Source organism: Carassius auratus, chromosome 49, assembly GCF_003368295.1.
Source record: "Carassius auratus strain Wakin chromosome 49, ASM336829v1, whole genome shotgun sequence".
Taxonomy (NCBI): domain Eukaryota; kingdom Metazoa; phylum Chordata; class Actinopteri; order Cypriniformes; family Cyprinidae; genus Carassius; species Carassius auratus.
In genome coordinates this window covers 530,110-553,826 of record NC_039291.1, presented here as the reverse complement: position 1 = coordinate 553,826, position 23,717 = coordinate 530,110, and the positions used below count along the sequence as shown (strand labels likewise).

The 23,717-nt window shown below is 37.4% G+C and overlaps 1 protein-coding gene across 10 annotated transcripts in view; it reads right to left on the bottom strand.

The window, feature by feature from the left end:
- LOC113065988 (abl interactor 1-like) overlaps window positions 1-23,196 on the bottom strand; it is a 55,232-nt gene extending 32,036 nt beyond the window's left edge. For 2 of the 10 annotated variants that reach the window (XM_026237529.1, XM_026237527.1), the window contains exons 1-2: window positions 22,923-23,190; window positions 11,007-11,174 (exon numbers count right to left, since the gene is read on the bottom strand). In XM_026237529.1, the coding sequence (XP_026093314.1) occupies window positions 11,007-11,174; window positions 22,923-23,039 (285 nt within the window). In that variant the 5' untranslated portion in view covers window positions 23,040-23,190. Of the gene's footprint in view, window positions 1-11,006; window positions 11,175-22,922 lie in introns of all 10 variants that reach the window. The other 8 variants (XM_026237522.1, XM_026237524.1, XM_026237525.1 and 5 more) reach the window with 8 other exon arrangements.
- Between the last annotated feature and the right edge of the window lie 521 nt (window positions 23,197-23,717).

Sequence of the window (23,717 nt, the reverse complement as noted above, 5' to 3'; positions counted from 1 at the left end):
AGACATGAAGCTCTGCATTTCCAGTACTGATCGGCTGCCCGTGTTCTGCGCACAGGTTTCGAAATACTCTTCCACACAAATGACATAGCGAACGATTACAATGTAGTCTGTGCACGCGAGCGAACTTCCGGAAAAATCGGCCGAAAAAAAGACCAAAAACCGATTTATTCCGATTTATGGCCGGTCAACCGGTGCATCCCTAGCTAAAACTCTATAGGTAAAAAAAGAAGCCATATATAAACATGATCCAGAAGCGCAGGCATTTTCTCTGGGCCAAGGCTCATTTAAAATGGACTGTGGCAAAGTGGAAAACTGTTCTGTGGTTAGACAAATCAAAATTTGAAGTTCTTTTTGGAAAACTGGGATGCCAAGTCATCCGGACTAAAGAGGACAAGGACAACCCAAGTTGTTATCAGCATTTAGTTGAGAAGCCTACATCTCTGATAGTATGGGGTTGCATGAGTGTGTGTGGCATGGGCAGCTTACACATCTGGAAAGGCACTATCAATGCTGAAAGGTATATCCAACATATGCTCCCATCCAGACGTCGTCTCTTTCAGGGAAGACTTTGCTTTTTGCAACATGACAATACCAGACCACATACTGCATCAATTACAACATGGCTGCGTAGAAGAAGGATCGGGGTACTGAAATGGCCAGCCTACAGTCCAGATCTTTCACCAATAGAAAACGTCTTTTGCATCATAAAGAGGAAGATGCGACAAAGAAGACCTAAGACAGTTGAGCAACTAGAAGCCTGTGTTAGACAAGAATGGGACAACATTCCTATTCCTAAACTTTAGCAACTTGTCTCCTCAGTAACCAGACATTTGCAGACTGTTATAAAAAGAAGTGGGGATGCCACACAGTGGTAATCATGGCCTTGTCCCAATTTGTTTTTAGATGTGTTGATGCCATGAAATTTAAAATCAACTTATTTTCCCTTAAAATGATACATTTTCTTAGTTTAAACTTTTGATATGTCCTCTATGTTGTATTCTGAATAAAATATTGAAATTTGAAAATTCCACATCATTGCATTCTGTTTTTTTTTTTATTTACAATTTGTACAGTGTCACAACTTTTTTGGAATCGGGGTTTGTATACATCTGAAGAGCTCTGCTTAACTGGCACTCAGTCGAGGTTTCAGTTTCCCATAAAGGCTGAGTTTTACTGATCCCTCAATTAGGCTTCATACCAGTAACATAGCATATAGCACCAATTAAAATGTTTACTGCTGTGAGCCTGATCTGAAGTCTCTCTTTCCGTGTAGTGCTGTCAGAGGGAACAGTACTCTCTCTGGCACACGAGAGACTGAGAGCAGATGCAGCAGGCCTCCTGTTGGAGATGAAAGGCCAGCAGTGTCTGCACCACAGAAACACACAGAGGATGCCATTCATTTCTCAAAGACATGGAGTCAGAGCAGCTCCAGCTCTATTCAACATCAGGAAGAAGGAGGCTTGTGCACTTTGCATATACTGAAAATTTTTGATATACAATGTACTATAAAAAAAATATCCTCTTCAATTTATGAATTGGCTGTAAAAAGGTTTTTTTTTTTTTTTTTTTTTTTTGACAGGTATAATGGGACAACGTATAACCATCAAATAGAGGGATAGTTCACTCAAAAATGAAAATTCTGTCATTAATTACTCACCCTCATGTTGGTCCAAACCAGTTAGACCATTCATTTTTGCAATACTAAATAAGATTTTTTTTTTTTTTTTTTTTACTTTTCTGACCTTGCATAGGCAGCAATGCAACTATTGTAATGTTATAAAGCTACGATATTATTTTTTTTCTTTCTTTGTGCACAAAAGTATTCTCATGGCTTCATAACATTACAGTCGACCCACCGATGTCACATGGACAATTTAACAATGTCCTTAGTCTTTCTGGGCTTTTAATGTGTCAGTTCTGTTGCTGTCTGGGTCAGAAAGCTCTCTGATTTCATTAAAAATATCTTAATTTGTGTGCTGAAGTTTACAGGTTTGGAACAAAATGAAGTAATTAATGACCATTTTAATTTTGGGGTGAACGGTACCTTTAAAATGTAATTTAAGTTACATAATGCATATACTGTATAGAGGTGTGTGTATGTGTGTGTGAGACCCTGGACCACAAAACTAGTCTTATGTAGCTTGGGTATATTTATAAAAAAAAAAAAAAAAAAAAAGCAGCAGCTCTTTTTGGAGTGAGCTGTGCAGCTGGTGTTGGCGGAAGTGGGAGGGCAGCGCAAACTGACTTCATCTCCTTCCTGTAAGCTGAAAAATAGATGTGCTGAAATGAGCTGCTACATATTGCACAATGTGTGGCAGCTTTATCAAATGCCCTCAGGAAAAAAATCGATGTTTGCCATTGTTTTGGATGCAAGTATTGAGAACTTTCTCTTCTCCTGACTGACAAAGTTTAGGGTTGAGCGAAACGCCTCGTCTGGTTTAAAACTGGGAATTTTTCGACATCATATGTTGAAGGCCAACCCTGCCGCTAAAACAGATCACATGTAGACTCCATCTCATTCACACTCATCCATTGAGCCCTGAATGGCTCTCAAACATTGCTAATCAGCATGTGGATCTTACTAATTACAAATCACAGTAGGTCATCTGAGTTTGACAAGACTGTATCTGTTCAGCCGCATTTCCACCGCAGGAACGTTACCAAGGAACTAGGGACTTTGGCCTGGTACTCGGTGTATTTCCACCACAGGAACCAGGAACTAAATGTTCCTGGTAAAAAAAAATTCCCCTCAGAAAGTCCCTGCTCGCGAGATTCAATAAGTTCCAAAGTTCCAGAACTTTCGGGGGCGGGACTTGGACACTAAACCTGACCGGTTGAGCTTGCGGAGCATTGGTTGAGTTCAACCAACATTTATTCGGAAAATTTTAAAATATTACTGTTATTGTGTCATGATATGTAATTTTAAAAGTATTTCAGGCAAGAATTGAATTGTTTAAAACTCAAATCTGTGCTTTATTTATAAAGACAGCGCCTATTTAAAAATGTGTTTTGCCGATCTTGGAGACGGTGAGCTCCACGCAATCAGCGGGAGCTCATTACTTATGTATCCTCTGATGTCTCTTTTGTGGTTAAACATAAAATATAATTCGTTTTGGTTAAATCTAACAGGTAATCTTTGGTCTGGATTAAATTTATCTATATGTTAAAATGAAAATAAAAAAGGCAAATAGACATAATATTTTGTTTCGTAGTAATGGCTGTATATATATATACACATATCCCTGAACTAAGTACATTTCTGCAGCTGTTATTATTTTTAAATGAAAATGAAAGGAGGCAGTGGTATTTTATTGTAAATATACAGAGAGGAAATTTGCAGTAGCCAAGTCGAACTGACTGAAGTTATCAAGTACGCTGCTGTTTGCAGAATTACCAGATTTGCGTCGTCGCGGACATCACACTCCCGAGTAGAATGCACAAAGTCTGAACTACTGAGGATGCACGTCCAAAATCTGCGTACTTCGTATTGAGAAATGCGCGCAGACCTACGTCACCAGTCTATTTGCCTAATCTTCCCGGTACTTTAGACCACGATGGAAATGCAGAAAGCAACAGGTCTGGGGGGAAAGAAAAAGTTCCTGGGGAAACAAAAGTTCCTGGTACAAATATTCCGGGTAATTTTGGTGAAGTCTGGTCCACATTGCAGCATATTCAAGCCAATAACCACTGACACTGATTAATATGCGTAACCAACCAAAGTTCTCTTTTATTAATGGAAGATTAGAGTGGGTAAATCTGTCATCAAACGTGACTGTGAGAGAAAAATGTACTCAATCTAGTTTAATCAGTTCTCAAATCTTTCAAAGATTAATTTCCACAAACCACGCACACACACACACGTGATGTGAAAGGGAATTCACTGTATTATTTGTCATTGATAGATTATTTCCCATCTTAAGAAACTCAATGTACAATTTCTAGAACAATGAATTGCTCAAGGGTCTTTCACCACCCACAGAGGAAGACAAGACATACTGATCACAATCTAAAACTACTTAACAGTAAAAGAATGAATCACCAAACTTGCTTCTCTTGGTGTAACCCGGAGTTCAAAAGGATGTGAAACAATCTCCAGTAAGGCTGTCCCTATAACATTGTTTTTAGCAGTCAAAACTAATATCCAGTGCATTTAGATGATTTTTGATACCTTGTATTGAAAACCACTGGAAAACCTGTTATTAAAAATGCTACAGAACTGTTTTCCCTCAAAAAGGTTAATACTGATATAAACACATTAAACAATGGAAGATAGTCCAAGTGTCAAATAAATAGCAGTAAATAAATTCAACTTTCCCAATCAACAGGACAAAGATAACGTAAATCAAATAAAAGACAAAACTATTTTTAGTGTAACTGCATATTTTTTAAAATACAGATTAAGGTACTTTTAGGTTTAGTTATTGTAAACTTAATTATGTCATAAGTTTGATTGCGAAGCAAATCTGTAATTAAAATCAGCAGCTTCTGCAAAAATAATAATTGAACGCAACAATAATTACTTTCAATTATTTATTTGTATGGAAAGTAGTGTGTTATTAACTTTGCATTTAAAATTTTTCTTCTTTTTTTTCATCATTTGAATGAGTGCGCGGTCTCTCCACACAGACACAAGCATGCTCAGAAAGAAAAAAAAGATAGAAGCCGCATACATGTAAAGATAGTTTTAGACGGTTGCGCTAGGTTTAAATGGTTTTCAGTAAATTACAGAATATATTTAAAGCACCTCTGAATAAGAGTGTGTTGATAATAATAATAACAACTGATCATTCAGAATAAAAAGAACATCTGATCTGACATATACACAGCCATGCTATTATTACTGCATGTACTATTCACAGAACACACACGCACATATGCATGTGAACATTTTAAGCAGACGCTGTCAAACAGACATTGTCAGTATAGGTTCTACTGAAGAAACAATTACCTATTTTCCTTTTGTTTGACAGAAACAATTAAACATCTAGAAAAATAATTGGGTTCTGAATTCTTAGAAAATGTGCAAAACATTTATACTATTTACTAAGTGAAAAAAAAGTCACATGCTTCAATGTAAAATATAAGTAAAGTTTTCAAATTTGCAAATTTTCCAATTGCAAAAAAACAAGAGATGCATTGAGAGGTCAGGCACAGTTTCGCTTCAGCATTTGACAGGAAAAAAAAAGGCGTTTCAGCAGTTTAACGAAGCGACCCCAGGGGCTTCCGGAAAAGCCAGCTATGCACAAACAGACAGATGTGTTGCGCATATCTTTAGGTGAGGGCTGAGTAACAGTGGCATGTAGCACACACCCTGAGTAACACACACACACACACACACACACACACACATATACACATACACAACCGCTTTGTGTGGTTATGTCAGTGAGACTTCCATGCCAGAGTTTAATAATAGCGCAAAACCACATGATTATTTCTGAAATGAGAAACGGACCACACCCTGACGTTTGGGTTGCTTGCCAAGCTTATTTTTTTTATTTTTTCTTCTTCTTCTTCTTACTTTAACAATTCGAGACCCACAGCATGCTAAATAATTTTTGAACCATCATTTGTAGCACTTAACCAATACAACACTGGAGAAAATAAACCATGCATGCAACAGAACATGTGGCATGGCTCTTTGTCGCTGAACAGAAACACTTGGTGATTAAAAGCAAGGACACAGTTCAGTTAGTTTGGATTGCAGCTCACTAACAACATTCACAGCTGAAGGGTGAGGACAGGCGCTCCTTTTACAGATTTACGGCTGTGTTATGTTCCATCCGGGTTTGGCTTCTCTCAGACAGGGTGACCGCTCATCTGAGGGCTGCTATCTCTGCAGCAAGCCAGATGAATGCTTGCTGTTAGTAATATGAAGAAGCCATTTTTTTTCAAAACTGAGCTTTTATTTTGCAGAAAATGACTAAAGAAAGTCTAAGAGGAGTATATAAAAGTAGATGGCTGCGTATTACAAAAGTAAAAAGTTCAAATCAACCTCAAAGTGTGTCAAAGTTAAAGAAACATCTACATAATGTATGTACAAGTCAAGCCTTCAGCCATACAACAAATGCAGGATGCACTACAACTCAGTGGAAAACCAAACCGATCAGGTCTACTGAAAATGGACTCCATGTGGACTTTCTGAACCTGAAGGATTTGAGCTTTCCAACATTGAACAGCTAAGATTAGTGTAATCCGCGGAGACAAATATAATCTCTTGTCGCTGCTGTGTGAAAGTAATTCAAGTGCACAAGGTTAACATGTCCAGATTAGACACAATAAAGTAAATAACACAAGTGATGTTGAGGAATAAAAGGATAAAAGAGACGGAGAGACAGAAGTAGCTACATACCAAAAGTCTAAGTGGAACCATAGATTGTCAAATCCCTCACAACAGTAATATTTGAAAATTATCTAATTAGCAGCCTCCAATCAATGCCCTCCAGAGATAAAATCACACTAATGATGGAACCACTGGCCCCCTACAAAACCTCCCATTCCAAAATGACACATTTTGGCCATAATTGATCATCAAGAAGCACAGGGGAGGCAGGTCTTCACTACAAATCCAGAGCTCCATTTCCTGTTTGTATGAAACTCATCTCATCACACGCCAAATGAGAGACAGTCAGGAGAGATGAAGACAGAGAGACAGACAAAGACTAAATTAGGGCTGAAACGTTTAGTTGACATTATCGACAATAGAAAACTGTCAACAAATATTTTTTTTTTTGTCGAGTAGCCGTTTAATGTCATATGACCTAATGTAAGAGCCTGCAATATCGCGGTTTGACCAGTGTGGCGCTGTAGCGCTTGACTAATTCAGCTCTCCCAATGAAATTCAGGAGAAGACGACAAACACAGCCTTCAGAGCAAACGCAGCAGATTCCGAGGGTGCTGATCTGGATTTCGATGAATGTTAATATTTGCACATTTTTCTCCCAATAACAAAATAAGCAAATAAAAAAACTGACAGCGGTGAGAAGGGAGCAGTTTAAAACGCATCTGATTAAAAAGATGTGGATGTTTGCACGAGCTCTGTATTTCATTACTCCAATAGAGTCCAGTCACGTCACGTTTATGTAGTACTTTAGTACAAGAGATAGCCTGAAATCAAGCAGCAGTCAGTGTCACTTTCAGTTAGAATTACAACTTGATTTTCTGTTATAAAGCAGCTCTCCAGTGTGGATCTAGTTAAACTAGGGATGCACCGAAATTTCGGCCACCGACAGAGAGAGAAGCGCCAAGTGCAGGAGACAGATCAGAGCACAGAAAAAAAGACTCGTCTCTGCACCAGATGAGGGGCATGCACCATCGTTGTCTGATATGTTCAGTGGAATTCTGCAAGAAAGTGCCTCAAATAATAATAATAATACATAATACGTTGGCTATTTTGTTCTTAGGCTACTATATATATATATATAGACACACACACACACATATACATACATAATATCAGATTGTAGCCATATTTATGCTAGATTTTCATTTTCATTTTGATAAAAATGTTTATTTATGCCCATTGAACATGTTTACCTATTCAGAACATCGATAACGTGCAGATACAGCTATGTCCCATTTATAATTTAAGGTTAATGCATTGTGATTTCTGTGATGCAGAATGAAGCACAGAATTCAGTCATGACAAAGAATTTACAGTAGCTAGCTACTCTGCAGATGTCACATACAATGTGCGATTTGATGGATTGATGAATAAATAAAAAACAATGCTGTAAAACAATGACAAAAGCACTGCTATATAAATATATAGGCTAATCTGTTTGTTTTGCATGTCTCTCTGTGAATGAGCGGCGTCGTCATGTACTACATACTCAAGTATGCTCCAGCGTGGCTTAAAGTGCCAGATTTAACAGTGCCTGCTGTCTCACTATCTGAGGAAGTGAACACAAACAATGAGAGCCTCACTGAGAGAACAATTAATCATTTCATCATTTTATTTGAGAAAGCCACGGTCAAAAACAAATACACTGACACTTAAAGCTCTTCAATACAACCCGTCCAAATAAAAGTCTGCTTTTTAACTTGACAGAAATTGACAGAAATTACGATTGTACTATAATGTAGCCTACTTCTAAAATAATAATAATAATAATAATTTACATAAACATTAAGGAATATATATTGTTTTTATTTTTTTATTTTAATTTAGTAAATCTCTGATGCGCAGCCCTTTGTGAAATCAAAAGAATAAAGGTTTTAAAACATCAATTAAATTTTTACTTTTGTATGCATTTTCATTACCACCATTTTTGATAGTATATTTGTATTAAATCATATAAGTACAGAATCGAGAAAAGTCAAACCAGAATTTATGAATTTGCACCAATTATTAATGATAAATATAAGTTATTAAACTAATAAATAATCAAATTGTCAAATGTTGTTTTTTATTAATGAAATTTGGATAAACACATGCTTTCAAACATTTGTTCAATAGTTGTGCAGAAGATGTGCAGAAGAAGAGCATGTTACTTCATTTCTGTTGAAAAAAATTATGAAGGCATAACTTTTGCCTTTGGAAAAATGTTACTGATGAATCATGCAAACAGTGAACATGTATAAAGATGGGTCAATTTGGATGTCATTTCAATTTCAAGTGCCCTGAGAGGAACCTATCATTCTGAGTTAATGGGAGACCACAGACACTGATGGGATGTGCTTGGAACAATTTCCAAGCATGCTGCTTCAGAAATCCATTTAGAGTTGCCTTTAATTAGTTACCTCTGTAGCTTCTCTGAGATGCAACAGACAGACATGGATTTACTCAGCAAAACGAGACTCCTTGTATACTGCCAAGTCTTCAGCTGGCCAGACAAAGCGCTGACTGTTCACAGTCTCTTAGCAGCCACTTCATGTGCTGTTCTAGGTAGCAGCACTTCAGCCTCCCACGCTCAGGGTCAGGGCCGGTTCCAACGTGACATATAACACAACTCAAAACATTCAGTGTGGAGCGCTGATAAAAAGGGTGAATCCCAGGGCCGGCTTTCTGGCCCATTAGTCTGCTGCTCTGATGTTCTAATCTAATTTGGCAACATGCTGGCAGTGCGGTCTGTCTAATAGGCAGCCAGAGGAAGAGGAAACGGTGAGAAATGCTGTAAAGACAGGAACATCCTCTGTCAGCAAAGCTCTGGGTGCGCCTCTGCCGAGAGATTAGAGCCACTTTACAGCCATTAGTCACCTTCCAATGGAATAGGGCGGTCTTGACTGATCTGCAGCAATAAGCACTGAGGCTACAGGATTATGGTTTGTTTTTGAAACTACTACTAATTTGTGGAGTTAAGATATTTATTACAGAAAGAATAATTTTGCCAATTTCTAACTGTAATCAGGTCTCTTAAACTATGACAGGGTATCCAATCCTGTTTAGAGTTTAGCTCGGACACACCTACCGGGACATTTCTAGTGATCTTGAGGACCTTTATTAGCTGGTTCAGGTGTGTTTAGATGATTGATGTCTGTGTGTGTAATTTGGAGCAAGCAAGGCATGCCACTCCACCACTGTTTTCTGTGAAATGATTCAGAATCCTGATGCATCACTGAATAACTTTTCCCCCCACCTTTAGTACAACATGCTATGACAGTAAACAAGCTCACTGACAGCACACTGTTTTTTAACATAACCATCCTATTATTCTCATCTCCATCTTTGGAGAGAATCATGATTGACACTGTAAGTGAAGGCTGTGTGAAGAGAGAACAGGCTTCTGTTGGCCATCTTAATAAGCCTGTCTTAGAGCCATACATAAGCCCACTGTCATTCCCAGACACGCATATGAATGGAGACGAGGCCTGCAAATACGCTCCATAGTACGCCGATTAATCCCATCAACATCTGTCGATTAAAGCTCCGATGTGAAAAGAAAAAATGTTTATCTTAAACTGTAGAAATGTAAATTTTGGTGGCCATTTGAGTCTGCATGAGTCAAGGAATCGGAGGGAAAAAATATTTTCCTTCTCGACTTTACGTTTCAAAGTTTAGCATAAACACGAGTGAAACTTTACACAAGTGGTGGCGCTAGAGAGTCTAAGTTAGACACACCAAATTTGCTGTGGTTAATGTTGAGAATGTACCTTATCAGTGTGCCAAATTTCATAACTTTCCCGCAAGTAGTTTTATGGGCTGCCATAGACTCAACAGCAGAAGCAGCAGAAGCAGAAGAAGAAATCCAATGGATACAATAGATGTCATCGCACCTTTGGTCACTTGCGCACTAATTCATGTCTCACACACTTTAATGGCCTTTGAATGGAACATGTATGCTTCCCTCGAACTGGAATCAATGGTGCAATATCCTGTGATGTAGATGTACACTTCCCAGGCCACTTACGGTTGAATAGAGCAACCATCTGAAGTGCCAAAAGATGCATACAAAATGTGCAGAGCTTTGGTATGCGAGAACTAGAATTGAGAACCACTGGTCTATAGTTGTGTGTACAGATGCATAGCGTTTCTTTACTAAGGTGACATCTCCGACTACTGGCCTGGCATGCATGAGTGATTTTAAGTCATTTTCACAGATCCACGTGAATGGGGTCAATTTAATAATCTTGTCATCTGCATGCAAAACTTTATTTTTTCTTTATTAAGTACACTGTTGCCATTTAAATGTATCCTGAGTCACCTAGTGTTGTCCGAAATATCAGCACAGCTGCCTTACAGGCATGGGTTGCAGACAGCAACTAACAGCACCATATGGAAGTGGAATACGGTTTGCACAAGTACTCCATGGCAGAGTTTTACGTCTCCATGATGACCAAATTGACTACAGAAGACGCATCTGCAAAGAAGAACGGGGGACAGAAGAGGCGACCCGAAAACAAGACAAATATTAACTAGTCAGTCACTAGGAGAGACAAGACATTCATTCACATGGAGACAGTCCTCGAAGAAAAGAACCAACTAATGAAATCTCTAGACAGGCGAGGACAAAGCAAGGGAAATGAGATGGAGAGAGAGAGAGATATTAAAAACGACTGTATCTGACCTGAGATATGTTGTTAATGGAGGACTCCATCCTGCGCAGCTGCGAGGCCTGGATATCCAACAGCTGCAGGACATTGTTGGCTAAGGCATTGATCTGATAGGCCACACTTGCCAGGGACTGGGTGGTGTAGGCTTTGGTCTCCTCCAATGCTTTCCTCTTATCCTGTGCCTGCAGGTCAAGGTCAGAAAAACACCTTAATTTACAATGTAACTTTCAAGAGACAAATTATGCAAGTTTTAATTCAGACAGGATCAAAAGGCAAAGTCATATTTACAGGGAGCCAAGTTGCTACAGTCAGCAGAGCAATGGTCAAGTCACTGGATTTAACAAAATTTGTGACTTAGGTAGTGAACAAACAAAATACTGCAAAATATGCATTATTTTCAGGGCTATGTTGGTACATATTTGAATTTATTTGAATTGCATGGACATAAAAATGTGGAAAGTTTACAAATATATTTACAACCAGGGGGTGGTCGGGGCCCACCGGGGGCCTCAGCAAACATTCAAAGGGCCCTAAAGATAACTTAAAATGATTAAAATAAGACAAAACCAATACATTTTTTTTTTTTTTTTTAAATCTAGTTTTACCAAAGTTCTAAAATGTTTTATTGGGTAAAAATGGATTTAAAAAAAAGTCTTATTTAAACCCTTTTAAATGTTTCCAGTAAAATCACAAACAACTGAAAAATGTATGGACATTGGAATATTGTTGTTGACAGTGAGGGCCGTTGACTAAATCTTAAAATCAAATCAAGCATAATATCACCCATTTCAAATCAAAGTAAATAAAATAAACAATAACAACTATCGGTTCTAATAATAATAATGGTAAAAATACAAATCATCTGTAATATAAAATCAATAAATATTTTATGTTTTTCTATAGTATAATTCGACATATTTAGTATTATGTCGGTCAAAAGCGTGAAAAAAATAAAAATAAAATAATTCTAGTATTTTGGTTCTTTATATGGGTTTTCGGCAAGCGGCCACTTTCCGCTCCCTCTCTTGTAACCAACACGGAAGTGATTAAAACTGCAATTCATCGACTGGCCGCTGGATGCTGACTCCAAAAGGGAATCAATCCCATAGACTCCCCATGTTAAAATAATAAATAATAATAATAATTTCAGCCTGAATATTTTGGTCTATATAGCAAATTTTGCCCTTCATGACAACTGTAAGGGAAACTCATCTGTTTCAATTATATTAAGCCTTAAAGTTCTGCATAATGAAGAGCTCAGAAATTTGAATGACACCACCGTCGAGCTAGGTGGGTGTGGTTTCAGTAACCAGCTCCCGCCTTTTTGCCCATTTTCGATTATCCAGGAGTGGCGCACAGTGACACGTTGCCAAGATGGTGACAATATTTTTTTTACTTTGGCTTCAAAAACGCTCTTCGGAAACCAATGGGTGACATCATGGACAGTCCATGTTTTTATACAGTCTATAATTATAGGATTATTCAACAAAAATAAACTACAGGGAAAAAAATTCCTTCGTTTTCACTGACATTGTGGACACTTATCTTAAAAGAATTATGAACGGCAAAATCCTTCTGAAAAAAAAAACAGAATGAAGAAAAAAAACTGCATTGACCGCAACCGCACAGAAACAATTTTTTTTTTTTTTTTTGTGGTATTTTGTCGGTTCTCCATTTAGCCTACCTCTGTGGTTCACCGAGATATCACTGAGGTAAACTACCTAAAGAAGGTCTTGCATGACAGAAAGACATCAAAACCTGAAGCACCTGCAGTGAGGAGGAAGCCACGGTCTGCATTTTGAGAATGCGATTTGGTTTGTACTTTTTATGATGATACTTTTTAATCAAATATTTTAATAAAACAGCAGCATTAGTTGTCTATTAAATAACGTCTATATTAAATACAAGAAAATGCATGCACAACAAGACATTTGTAGATTTTGCACATGGGGACCACAGCTCTACAGTTCTCATTCCCCATTGCAAATGATGTGGTGAAGGTATGCAATAATATTGTTTTACAGATGTTCCACTGAAACATGGAGCAGAGCTGTTCTTGGATCAAAAGTCATGCTATTTTTAGCAAGTGTCTGGCAAGAGAAAAGGACATTGTTACAGTAGAGATACACATCCCAGAGCGGAGTTCACACATAAAGGTTGTGTGTCCATTGTGGCTGTACAGTAGTTCAGGGTGCTCAGCTGAAACCCAATAGAAGCAGAACATTTGAAATCCTGCCCAAATGTCAGAAGATACAGACTTTGTTTCAATGGTGCTGAATAAAATGTCCAAACAGGATCCAACAATCTCCAAAGACGACTTAAAAAGGACTGAAAGTGCCATAAAGCGAGGTTGTAATTTTAAACAAAACATTTGTTCCATTTCCAGACTGGATGAACAGTACTAGAATCTGTTGCAATTCTGTTTTATGGCGGTTCTGTTGATTGAATTTTCCCTATGAGGCATCTGTAAATCTCAGTCCACATCCAGCTTACAAAAATTTACATGTGTAAGAAGGATAAAAGGATTTTATTGTATTTTTTCCCCAAAAAAAATCACAGTGGTGCTTGGCCATGCAAAAGTCAGCACCATAACAGTGTCTGTGCAATTTTGATTTAGTCAAAAATACATTAAACATGTAATTCAGACATATTAACTTCATGTTTGCAAGCCTGAAGTCAAGATGATAAAATTGCAATAAATAAACCCCAGAAGAACCTCATGATTGTTAGTCAGTGTAAACAAGTCTCTTTTTTGTGTGCGTGTGTGTTTTTTTTAGTTTGTAAGACTTAATGTTTTTGTAAGAAGTCTGATTCATCTGATTAAGAACAGTAAAAACAGTAATGTACTATTTCAGTATTATACTTAAATATCTTCCTGACCCCAAAATTTCAAGCGGCAATATAATGTATATAATGGTTTCATAACACCATTTTAGAGATATCCAATTTAATATTTTCTTTAAAATTATATAACCATTTTTCAAAACCAGATGATAATGTTTTGAAACCAACATAACATATACTTTTAAGAACATTAAACTAGATTTTTTTAATAATTCCTCTTTTCTTTATTTGTCATTGACCTGTGGACCCAATTCTTCAAGAAACCAGACTGTGAGAGCTGACAAGGCAAATGTGTTTTGGCATAGCAGAAATAGCCTTGTCAGTAATGGGAGTCATTAGTTCTGGTCCAACTGTTCAATTTCTTACCATATTTGCTCTTACAAAAACTTAAATAACTTCCTGCCCTTTTTGTTGGACCCATAAAGCACCATTCTAACACTGACCCATCAAGGATAACCAGAAAATCTTTAGAAAAACTGGAACAATGAGGAACAATGTTTGATTGGTGTCTTCAGAAATCCCCCACAAAAGACAAGTTCCCAGAGGACAAGAGTATCAATCACTTTTTATCTCTTTTAAGGTCATAGACACAAACACTCAGAGATAAGAAAAGGCGAAAGGTGGAGGGGAGAAACACCACACTCCCTTGTTGAACAATAGATTACCACCTTTAAAATGACCTTTTTAAAATGGCAACTTCCCACCAACAAATTCCCGAAATTCCAAGCCAACATCCTTCAAGTCAGTGTGATGTCTATTGACGAGAGAAGAGCAAAGATAAGGGATTGATTTGACCAACACAAGACTAGACTAACATCACCACTATAAGTGACGATTGCAGGTCATCTTAAAAGGATAGTTCACTCAAAAATGGAAACGGTGTCATCATTTAGGCTACGTCCACATGATGACAGAGCTTTCCCGATCCAATTATTTTTTTTTCCTTGTCTCAAGAAATATCTGCATCCACACGAAACCACAAAACAATGTAGTATACATAACAGACCGGCATGTGGCGCTGTAATTCTGCCACAGAGGTGCACTAAAATGGACAAGAAGACTTGGACGATACCATCGGCGGAAGGTGAACCAAATCTAGGGTAAGGCTAAAAGCATCTTTTTAAGCAAGAACCAGACACAAGTGTCATGTAGGGTAAATATATATATATATATTTTTTTTAAATGGGACTGAATTTGTATAACAATTAAGATTACAATTTAATAGTAACATCAGAAATGTATACTTATATAATGTTTCCTTTCCACGATTATTCAAACAGTGAATAAATTATATATAGAGAGTGACATTATCACTAACATTGATCTATCGCGAGTTTAAGCACTCAGAAAAACAAAACTATCGTTATAAAAACTGAAGCTGTATAAACTGTTAAATCTCTTTGTATATACATCTGCACTTTGTTGTTCATGACGTGGGAATTCGCCAAAGTATGGAATTCAGTCAGCGAACGCGCACACATTCGACAAAACTGATGAGTTTCAGTAAGAAATAATCTGAACGCTTCTGTTTTGTCTGTGCATTATTAAACTCAACAAAATTGTGTGTGATTGGTTAAATACGCAACACTGTAGAAACGCCTAAAATTAAATATGGTGCAACATGAGAAGATCTTAATTTACAACACTATCTACTCGTATTCACTTTGATAGCAACAGACATAATAGATTATATTTGTTTGTGCAGGGGCATTTTTGTCCAATTAAGTCCACTCAGCCTTACACACGCTCCGCCTATGAACTACACAAATAGATTTGGTGTGAGGTATACAAACGAACATGGAATACTACATTAACTAATCTGTTTTAATGTTAGTTAACACTCTCCCAAAACGCTGGATCCGTGTGGACGAAATGCCTATATACGATACAAAATGTATGCTTATACAGCGAAACGTGCCTCCACGCCTTACTTACCCTAAAGTTGTTCTAAATCTCTATTTCAATCTTCTGTGGAACATAAAAGAGATATTTTAAGAAGATATTTTGAAGAATGTTGGTGGTCTCCAACTGACTTCAACCATGTGAGAAAAATGGAAGTCAACTATCCCTTTAAGCTTAACCCCAAATATTTGTAACATTCGTCTCTACAATTTCTATGAAATGAGGCATAGGGTAGATAGGCTGTTCCTGGTAAGTGAGCAGGAAGGAAAAGCCCATGTTTCCTCCCGAGTATCAGGAGGGATGCTCCACCCTGCAGACATGGAGGGATGAAGGAGACCACAGGAAGGAACAGTAGCTCTATTTGACACTTTTGTTGGACATAATCAAGTCTCAGGCAGTACTTTCTTGGACGGAAGACTCTAAGTGTTTTGGGTGTACAATTAGGTGAATATTTGATCTGTAATTATTATTTGAAAAATAAAAACGCTATTGAAATTGTACTGTGTGTTGCTATGCTGGCACAATAATTGCAGGGAATCCATGATAAATCCTGAGCATGTAAACTAAAAATCAGTCCACTAAATTTGTCCACCAGTCCACCTTGCAAAGCTTGGATTTGTTCAGAATGATCTTACAAAATTATTACTTTAAACATTCATATTTTATGAGCCCAAATATTCAAATACAGTATTTTTTTAAATGCACATTCCTGTAGTGATGACAGTCAAGCTCACTCCACTCTAATAAATAACCTGAGGGAAATGTACTCTGAATATCAGGTGAAAAAATGCTAGGAATGTCCCTTAATAACACTGCCGCCCCCTCTGCTTTGCTCTTCTGACAGGAAGAGGTAAAGGGATATGACACGCAGGAGTCTGTGTTTGCTGCTTTAGAGGCATTCTAGCATCACCAATACACTAAACCCATCCAATTGTCATTTTACAGTTGTTCAACAACTTATATTTCAAGCTGCGTAAATGAACATTATTTATAACATTGTGAACAAACATGAATTAACAATCGACATTATCATATAAGTTAACAGTAACATAAAATGTTTCTTACTGTAGTGTAATACACCTTGTCATGGAATTCTTGTCTTGAGCTTTTAAGAACATATTTTGACAATCCATAATGTCTGTATATTTTTGAACGAATAACATGCCTTACATAACCATCCTCTAATAAACGCTGAAACCAGTCTAATTACTTTAAATAACACAGCCCAAAAATTTTATTCATTATTTTTTTATTTACTTTTTTATTAGAAAAAATAATACATCTCAGAGTCTATTAAAAACACATACAACCATCATTATCAGGTTTTAGTAGTATTTCTATTATATAATAGTATTTATTGATATTTTGAATTTTTGTTTACGTTTTAGTAATTTTATTGTACTTTTTCTATTTTCCGTATTTTCCGGACTATAAGTCGCACTATTTTTCATAGTTTGGCTGGTCCTGCGACTTATAGTCAGGTGCGACTTATTTATCAATTAATTTGACATAAACCGAGAGAAATGAACCAATAGTAAACATTACCGTCTACAGCCACGAGAGGGCGCTCCTGTAGTCTACCACTGAAAACAGAGCGCTCTCTTGCGGCTGTAGATGGTAATGTTTTCTCTTGGTTCTAAATAAATGCGACTTATAGTCCATTGCGACTTATATATGTTATTTTCCTCATCATGACGTATTTTTGGACTGATGCGACTTATACTTATGTGAGACTTATAGTCCGAAAAATACGGTAGCTTTAGTTGATTTTTATTCCAGTTCAGTCATTTTAGTAACCAAAAAATTATTCCAGTTAGACGACAAAGCAATATTTATCTTTTTTTGTTTTGTTTTGTACAGTTAAGTTTTTCTTCTCATATTTATATTTTAGCAACGAAAACAACTTTTAACGATCTTAAATTTAGCTAAAATTAACACTGATTAGTAATCAGCAATCCATAAAGCTCCAGTGCATGAATTGGTGCTTTAGAATTTAAAATATTACTATTTTTGTTTCTTACTCACACCTGTCAGGAGTTCAGCACTCAGCCTTGATATATTAAGCGTTATTTTAAAGTCCCTGTCTCAAGATGGAGCCATCTGTTTCTTTTATCTGCACTCCGTCCTTTTTTGCAGTCTAGAGTGAAAGAAAGTCATATATAATTGGGATTAAATTCGGATGAGTAGACACAATTTCATATGTTCAAAGTGTGTCCTTTGTGTCAATCCTTCCATGTTAAAGAACAGATGGAAGTCAAGGCCAAAGAAGCGGGATTGTAATGACAGGACACTAATGGCTCTTTAATCTGTTAGAGGCACTGAGTAGTAATCACCGTGTCTGATCACAGGAAGGGGCATTCAAGAGCGCTTCCCACCCAAGCGCATACTGCTTCGCAACAGTTCCTGGGTGAAGGGCCAGCTGAGGATCTCCACCAGGAAAAAATAATGAGTATCTGGAGGATTTACTGATGTGGCTTTGCTAGAGGATGCCAGCGAGAGAAGGATTGTGGTCTTGTGGCGTAATCTAGGTACTGGCACGAGCAATGCTAACGCCACTTTCCAGGACATATGTTAGCTGGAGCTGAGCTGGACGCAGTAAAGTCTCGTCTCTCCCAGGATAACTGCCCTAGCGTCTGACCTCGATTCCCTAATCGGAGACTTCTGGGGGGTTATTGTGTCCATTTCCATGTCAACGCTCAATGACAACCATGCACAATTCAAGCATACACTGACTATAAAAAGTAGCTGAATGCTAATGCCACATTGAAATGCTTAAATATCATTACATTAGACCAGAGCTGACAAAAGACAAAAAACATCATAATTACCGCGATTCAACAGAAGCTGCGAATGTCATGCGGATCTTTCAGAGAAGCACGGTTCACGAGTACGTTGTTACGGAAACAACACACTCAATGAACTGTCATTCTTTTATTGATGTTTCTCAAAACAAGTTTAGTGTATTTAATGTTCGCGCAACATAAATCAGTAAAGAACAGTCAAAGTTTTTGCTGATCTGGCTTGATAATCAAGTACCGAATGAGAAAGGTAATAAAAATAGGCATCTAAGCTCAGCAAAAGTAAAGCCAGGCTGAGAAAGACAGTGTCCATGATTTAGCATAGATCTATCCTAGATGGAACCACCCTTTTTCAGACTCACTGACTCATTCAAAGAGAAACTGGCCACACCTATGAAGGCCACAGTCACAGGACAAACAGCTAGATTAGAAAAGCTTAGATACACATGAACTCAGTCTGGCTGTAAAGTACTTTACAACTCTTATCAGTGAGAACTCTCAATATTCTCACCAGCACAGTTTTGCAAGCTGATTGGTTGTGCTTCAGCGGTTGAAAATGTTTTTTTTTATTTATTTTTCTTTTTTTTATATTATTTGCTAAGGCTGCTTCATTGTAATAATAATAATAATAATAATAATAATAATTTCAAGGGTTATTAATATTTAATGTAACCATGCACGCTGAGCCAGTTGAAAATGTATAAATGTGTGATGATTCAAGTCGGTTGAGAAGTTAAACGAACTGCGATACAATTGGGAGTGGAGATGTGTATGAATGTATCTCTGAAGGGAACTGACTGATGGTATTTTCTTTCCATCTTGCCTCTGTATAATGCATATACATGTGGTGTTTATAAGCACAGCCCCTGATTTTTTTACAGCGGCAGCCAAGGAAAGGATATATTACTGCTGTTGCATAAGCGCCACCTACTGGGAGAGCGTGAATCTGCTTTTCATGCAGATATGTTTTGTACAGCTAAATTTGAAATTATACAATCTAATTTAAATAAATGAAAAAAAAAAAAAAAAGTTCATGCTGGATGTATGCAGGATGTTTGTTGATGTTTTAAATGGAAAGTCTTTGCATGTGCTCTTTGTTTATATGAAAAGATTTCTTTCTTTTTTTTCTACTTGACATTTACATTTCACAAAGAAATGTGCAGCATTTTGTCTAGGAAATAATAAAAAGACCCCTTTTCATTCATAATTTGTATTTGTATTTTGAATTGCATGCATAGTGAGTTGAGTGAATCGTTACATTACAGATATTCGAAGCCCAAAGTATAAGTTACTTTGCATACAGTGCATGACACAAATTTCATCACCAGCATGCACATACAGTAAGAACCTACTGCACAGCAATACACAAAACACCCCAGCATCACAGTGGTGACTTCTGCACACACAAGAACCAATAACGCATTTCCAAAATATCAATACATTGTAGATTACATACACTATCAAATGCTACGTTTTAAGAGTCTCTTAATCATAACTGTCTTTTCTGAAATTCTGGTGTAGGTCTTTCATATCACAATAAAATCAGACTCATTGTTCTGAATCTGAACACAATACCAGCATCCTCCACAGAGAAGCCACGCTGGAACGGTGGGCAGCGATCTTCACACTTGTCCTATTATATGGAAAGTCCTAGTCTGCGGTGCACTTGGTTAGTTGAAGTCAGTGCTCGAGTCACGCAGGGAAGAACGATCAGAGACTAACAAGAGCCATTGAGAAAGCCATGCTAAAGAAGCAGGGCACCTAAAAACTCACCAGAAGACCAGCTAGAAACATCAACACGTTTAGTATCAGAGCACTTTCCTCACTATACATTTGTATCCATTTCACATTTGTGCTCATGCCAATGGTGTTGCTAAGCCAGGTGGTTTGTGTTCATTAATGCATGCTTGTCAGAACGCAACCTGTCCACGGAGATTTCAGTAGAATGCTGTCTTGCATTCCAAAACAGGAACAGTTGCTGGACAAACATGAAAATTGGGCTCTGGGGTATTTTAAACACAGACATTAAAAGCTTTAACTTGAAGGCTTGGATAAAGCGATGCAACTTGCATTTCCTTAAACCTTAAATGTAAGTGTCTCGAAGGAAAAGTTCCAGAAATGAAATCAATTAAAGTGCTTTCATCATTTGCTCACTCTCATGCCATTTCAAATCCAAACACTGATGACTTTGTTTCTTCCGTGGGACACAAAGGGAGAAGTTTAGCAGTTCGTCCAAGCTGCTCATTTCCAAACAACAGCTTTGGGACAGCCGCACAATTCCATTTATAATCATTATCATTTTAAACAAGAAGTACTTGTAGTTTTACTGGAGTGATATAAGGGTTTCTGAACGTGTACTAAATCACTTGATTTGATTGGACCACTTCGTCCACCACCGAATACTTTTATGCTACGTTTTTGTCTTTTTGACAAGCAAATAGTGTTTTTTGCAGTTGGACGACCATTAGCCATGGTCTGCTATCATTGTATAAAAACACAAAATCCCATTCTGCCAAACTTCTCCTTTCATGTTCCACAAAGAAAGTCATTAGGGTTTGGAACAGCACGCCAGTGAGTAAATCAACTCTTCTTCTGACACATTCTTTAAGTTCTGGGTAAAACGAAGTCTCTGGATGTCATCTGTAATTAAATCCAGAACGAGAAAGATCAACATTTCCACATGCAGAAGGCTAGAGACAGCAGTGTGAGTCCTTACATGCTTCACATGCCTCGCTCTCTCTCAAACACACACACACACAGAGAACATGAGAAAGTGGGGCAGTGGCTGTCCTGCTTACACAGACCCACTCCCACCATCTGCTGCTGCATCATCACAGTCGTTCACAGGAAGTGCCTTCATCCTGCGCTCAGGCATGATGGAGAGAGAGAATAGACGGGGTGGAAAAAAGCCTGCAGGCCGTACTGTCAAGCCGGGACTTGAACACAAGACGTAGTGATCGGTTTCCCATCTGAGTCACCTTCTTGTGCTGTCACAGCTGTAGTATCGCTGCGACTCGATGCGTGCTCGGTCACACGGAGGAAAGAGTTGCCATTTTACATCAAACCTGACGGGCCCGCTTTACCAACAAATGCTGCGCTACCGGTCAAGCAACTTTTTCTGAAGGAATTAGAACATAATCAAGAATTATGAAAGTGTGTTTCAGTGCAGTAGATCTGATGCGTGGCTCAATCTTAGGTGTTTTGTGTTTGATATAGGTTAGAGAGACTATAGGGGTTAAATACAACACTGCAAACACACAGAGTATTTCACTTTCTCTTCAAATGTTCTTCAAAGGCTGTAAATCCAGAGTGCACTGCACACTCCTGACATACGAGATCATTAAACGGTTAATCATTTCTAGCAGTTCGTTCTGTCATTGCAAATCTGTGCATAGAAAAAAAAATCCAGATATATATTGCATACTGATAAATAGTCTATATTCAAACAAATAATAAGATAATAAACAAGATCATAAATGCATATAATGCATAAGTATTTTTATACATACTTATTTTTACTTACTTTTTTTTAATAAAGGCATAGTCTTTTGAATAAAAAAATATTATTTTAGTTTAATAAAATAATGAATTACAAACAAAATAAAATTGAATTTAGTTAATAATTTATATACATATTCAAACGTATATAATTACAAACCTTTTTTATTATATAAATAAAATTATATAAAACAAACTTAAAGCCTAAATATGAAAATAATATTTTTATATTAGCATACATTTTTTATATATATATATTTTATCAAATTAATGACTATCAGTATAAAAGGCTTAACAGTTTGATGTACTTTTGATTTTGATTTTTTTACTCCAAGACTATAAAAATGTGTAAACACGGTTTTTGAACATATGTTTAATTTTTTTTCTCTCTTTTTCTGGTGGGGAAAAAACGTTCAGTTCACGAACAGCACTTTGAGGAAGCAGATAAAATAAAGAGTGAGTGGTTTACCAAAACATGACTTTCGCTCAACTCTATTATCTTTCATGTTCACATATGACAATTCATTTCTCCCTTCAAGTTCAAGAATTGCAGTCTATCGACAAGAAAACAGACAGAAATGTGTCGTTCTGAAGAGAAACAACTCTCGCGTCCTGCTTTCTGAAGTTTGAGACAATTCTGGTCGATATCAACAAAACTTCATATGTGTTAAACAGAATCCAGACACACCCTCAATGTAAACCACACAAATCCTCTAACGATCACACATCGCATCAACAAAGCGCTTAACTAAGATCAAGCGATCTAAAAGATCGCCCTTTCTGGGCTCAGAATGTTCTCCCAGAAGCGGCTCATCCCTGCTTTTCCATTTCACAAGCACATTTCCTGTCCGCTCCCCACAGCAGTGCTGGAGATTCGCGCGTGCTTACCTGAACATAATTATTCTCACAGTAGTCCGCGACCCTCGTGAGGTTCTGGTAACTCTCCACGAGAGCTCGTTTACCGGCGGGGATTTCTTCCTCTAGTAACATCTGCAGCTCTGCCATCTTACATGTCTGTCTCCACAGAGCTTCCTACTCCTCGTCTCTGGGATTTGATTGAGAGAACTCAAGCTCAGCCACAGATCAGTGATGTCGGAATCGTTCCTTTGAGTCGAATCTTTGTAATGAACCAATCGAACCAGTTCACAAAACTGGTCCGAACGATTCGTATATCAGACTGATTTGGAGGAGCTCTCGAGTTAACGACTCACTGAATCATTGAACCGAAACCTGCGGGACTTGATTTGAACCGGAATATCAACGGAGAACCGTAGTTTTTTTAGTGAACTGAGTAGCAGGAATATGACATACTGGAAATGTGTTGACGATTTGATTTTATGGCGACTATATAATATAACAAAATAATATGAAAATCTGCAAAACCATGAGATTTAAATTCAAATTAGTAATTCAATTCCACATTGTATTTACATTATTATGAGAGTTGAAAAGTGTTCAATTTTAACTTTACGACCAACATTATTGAGAAAATATCAGTAAACAATGGCTTCATTTGAGTATTTAATACGCAACGCCAGGATGCCAGGGACGCGCGGTGACGTAATTGCGTAATGACGCAAAAGAATCAGAGAATCGCTTCCTTTAAACGGTTCGTTGAAACGAACTGATCGAACGAACCGGTTCTCGGAAATGGGCCAGACTTCCCATCGCTTCGCTTTCACC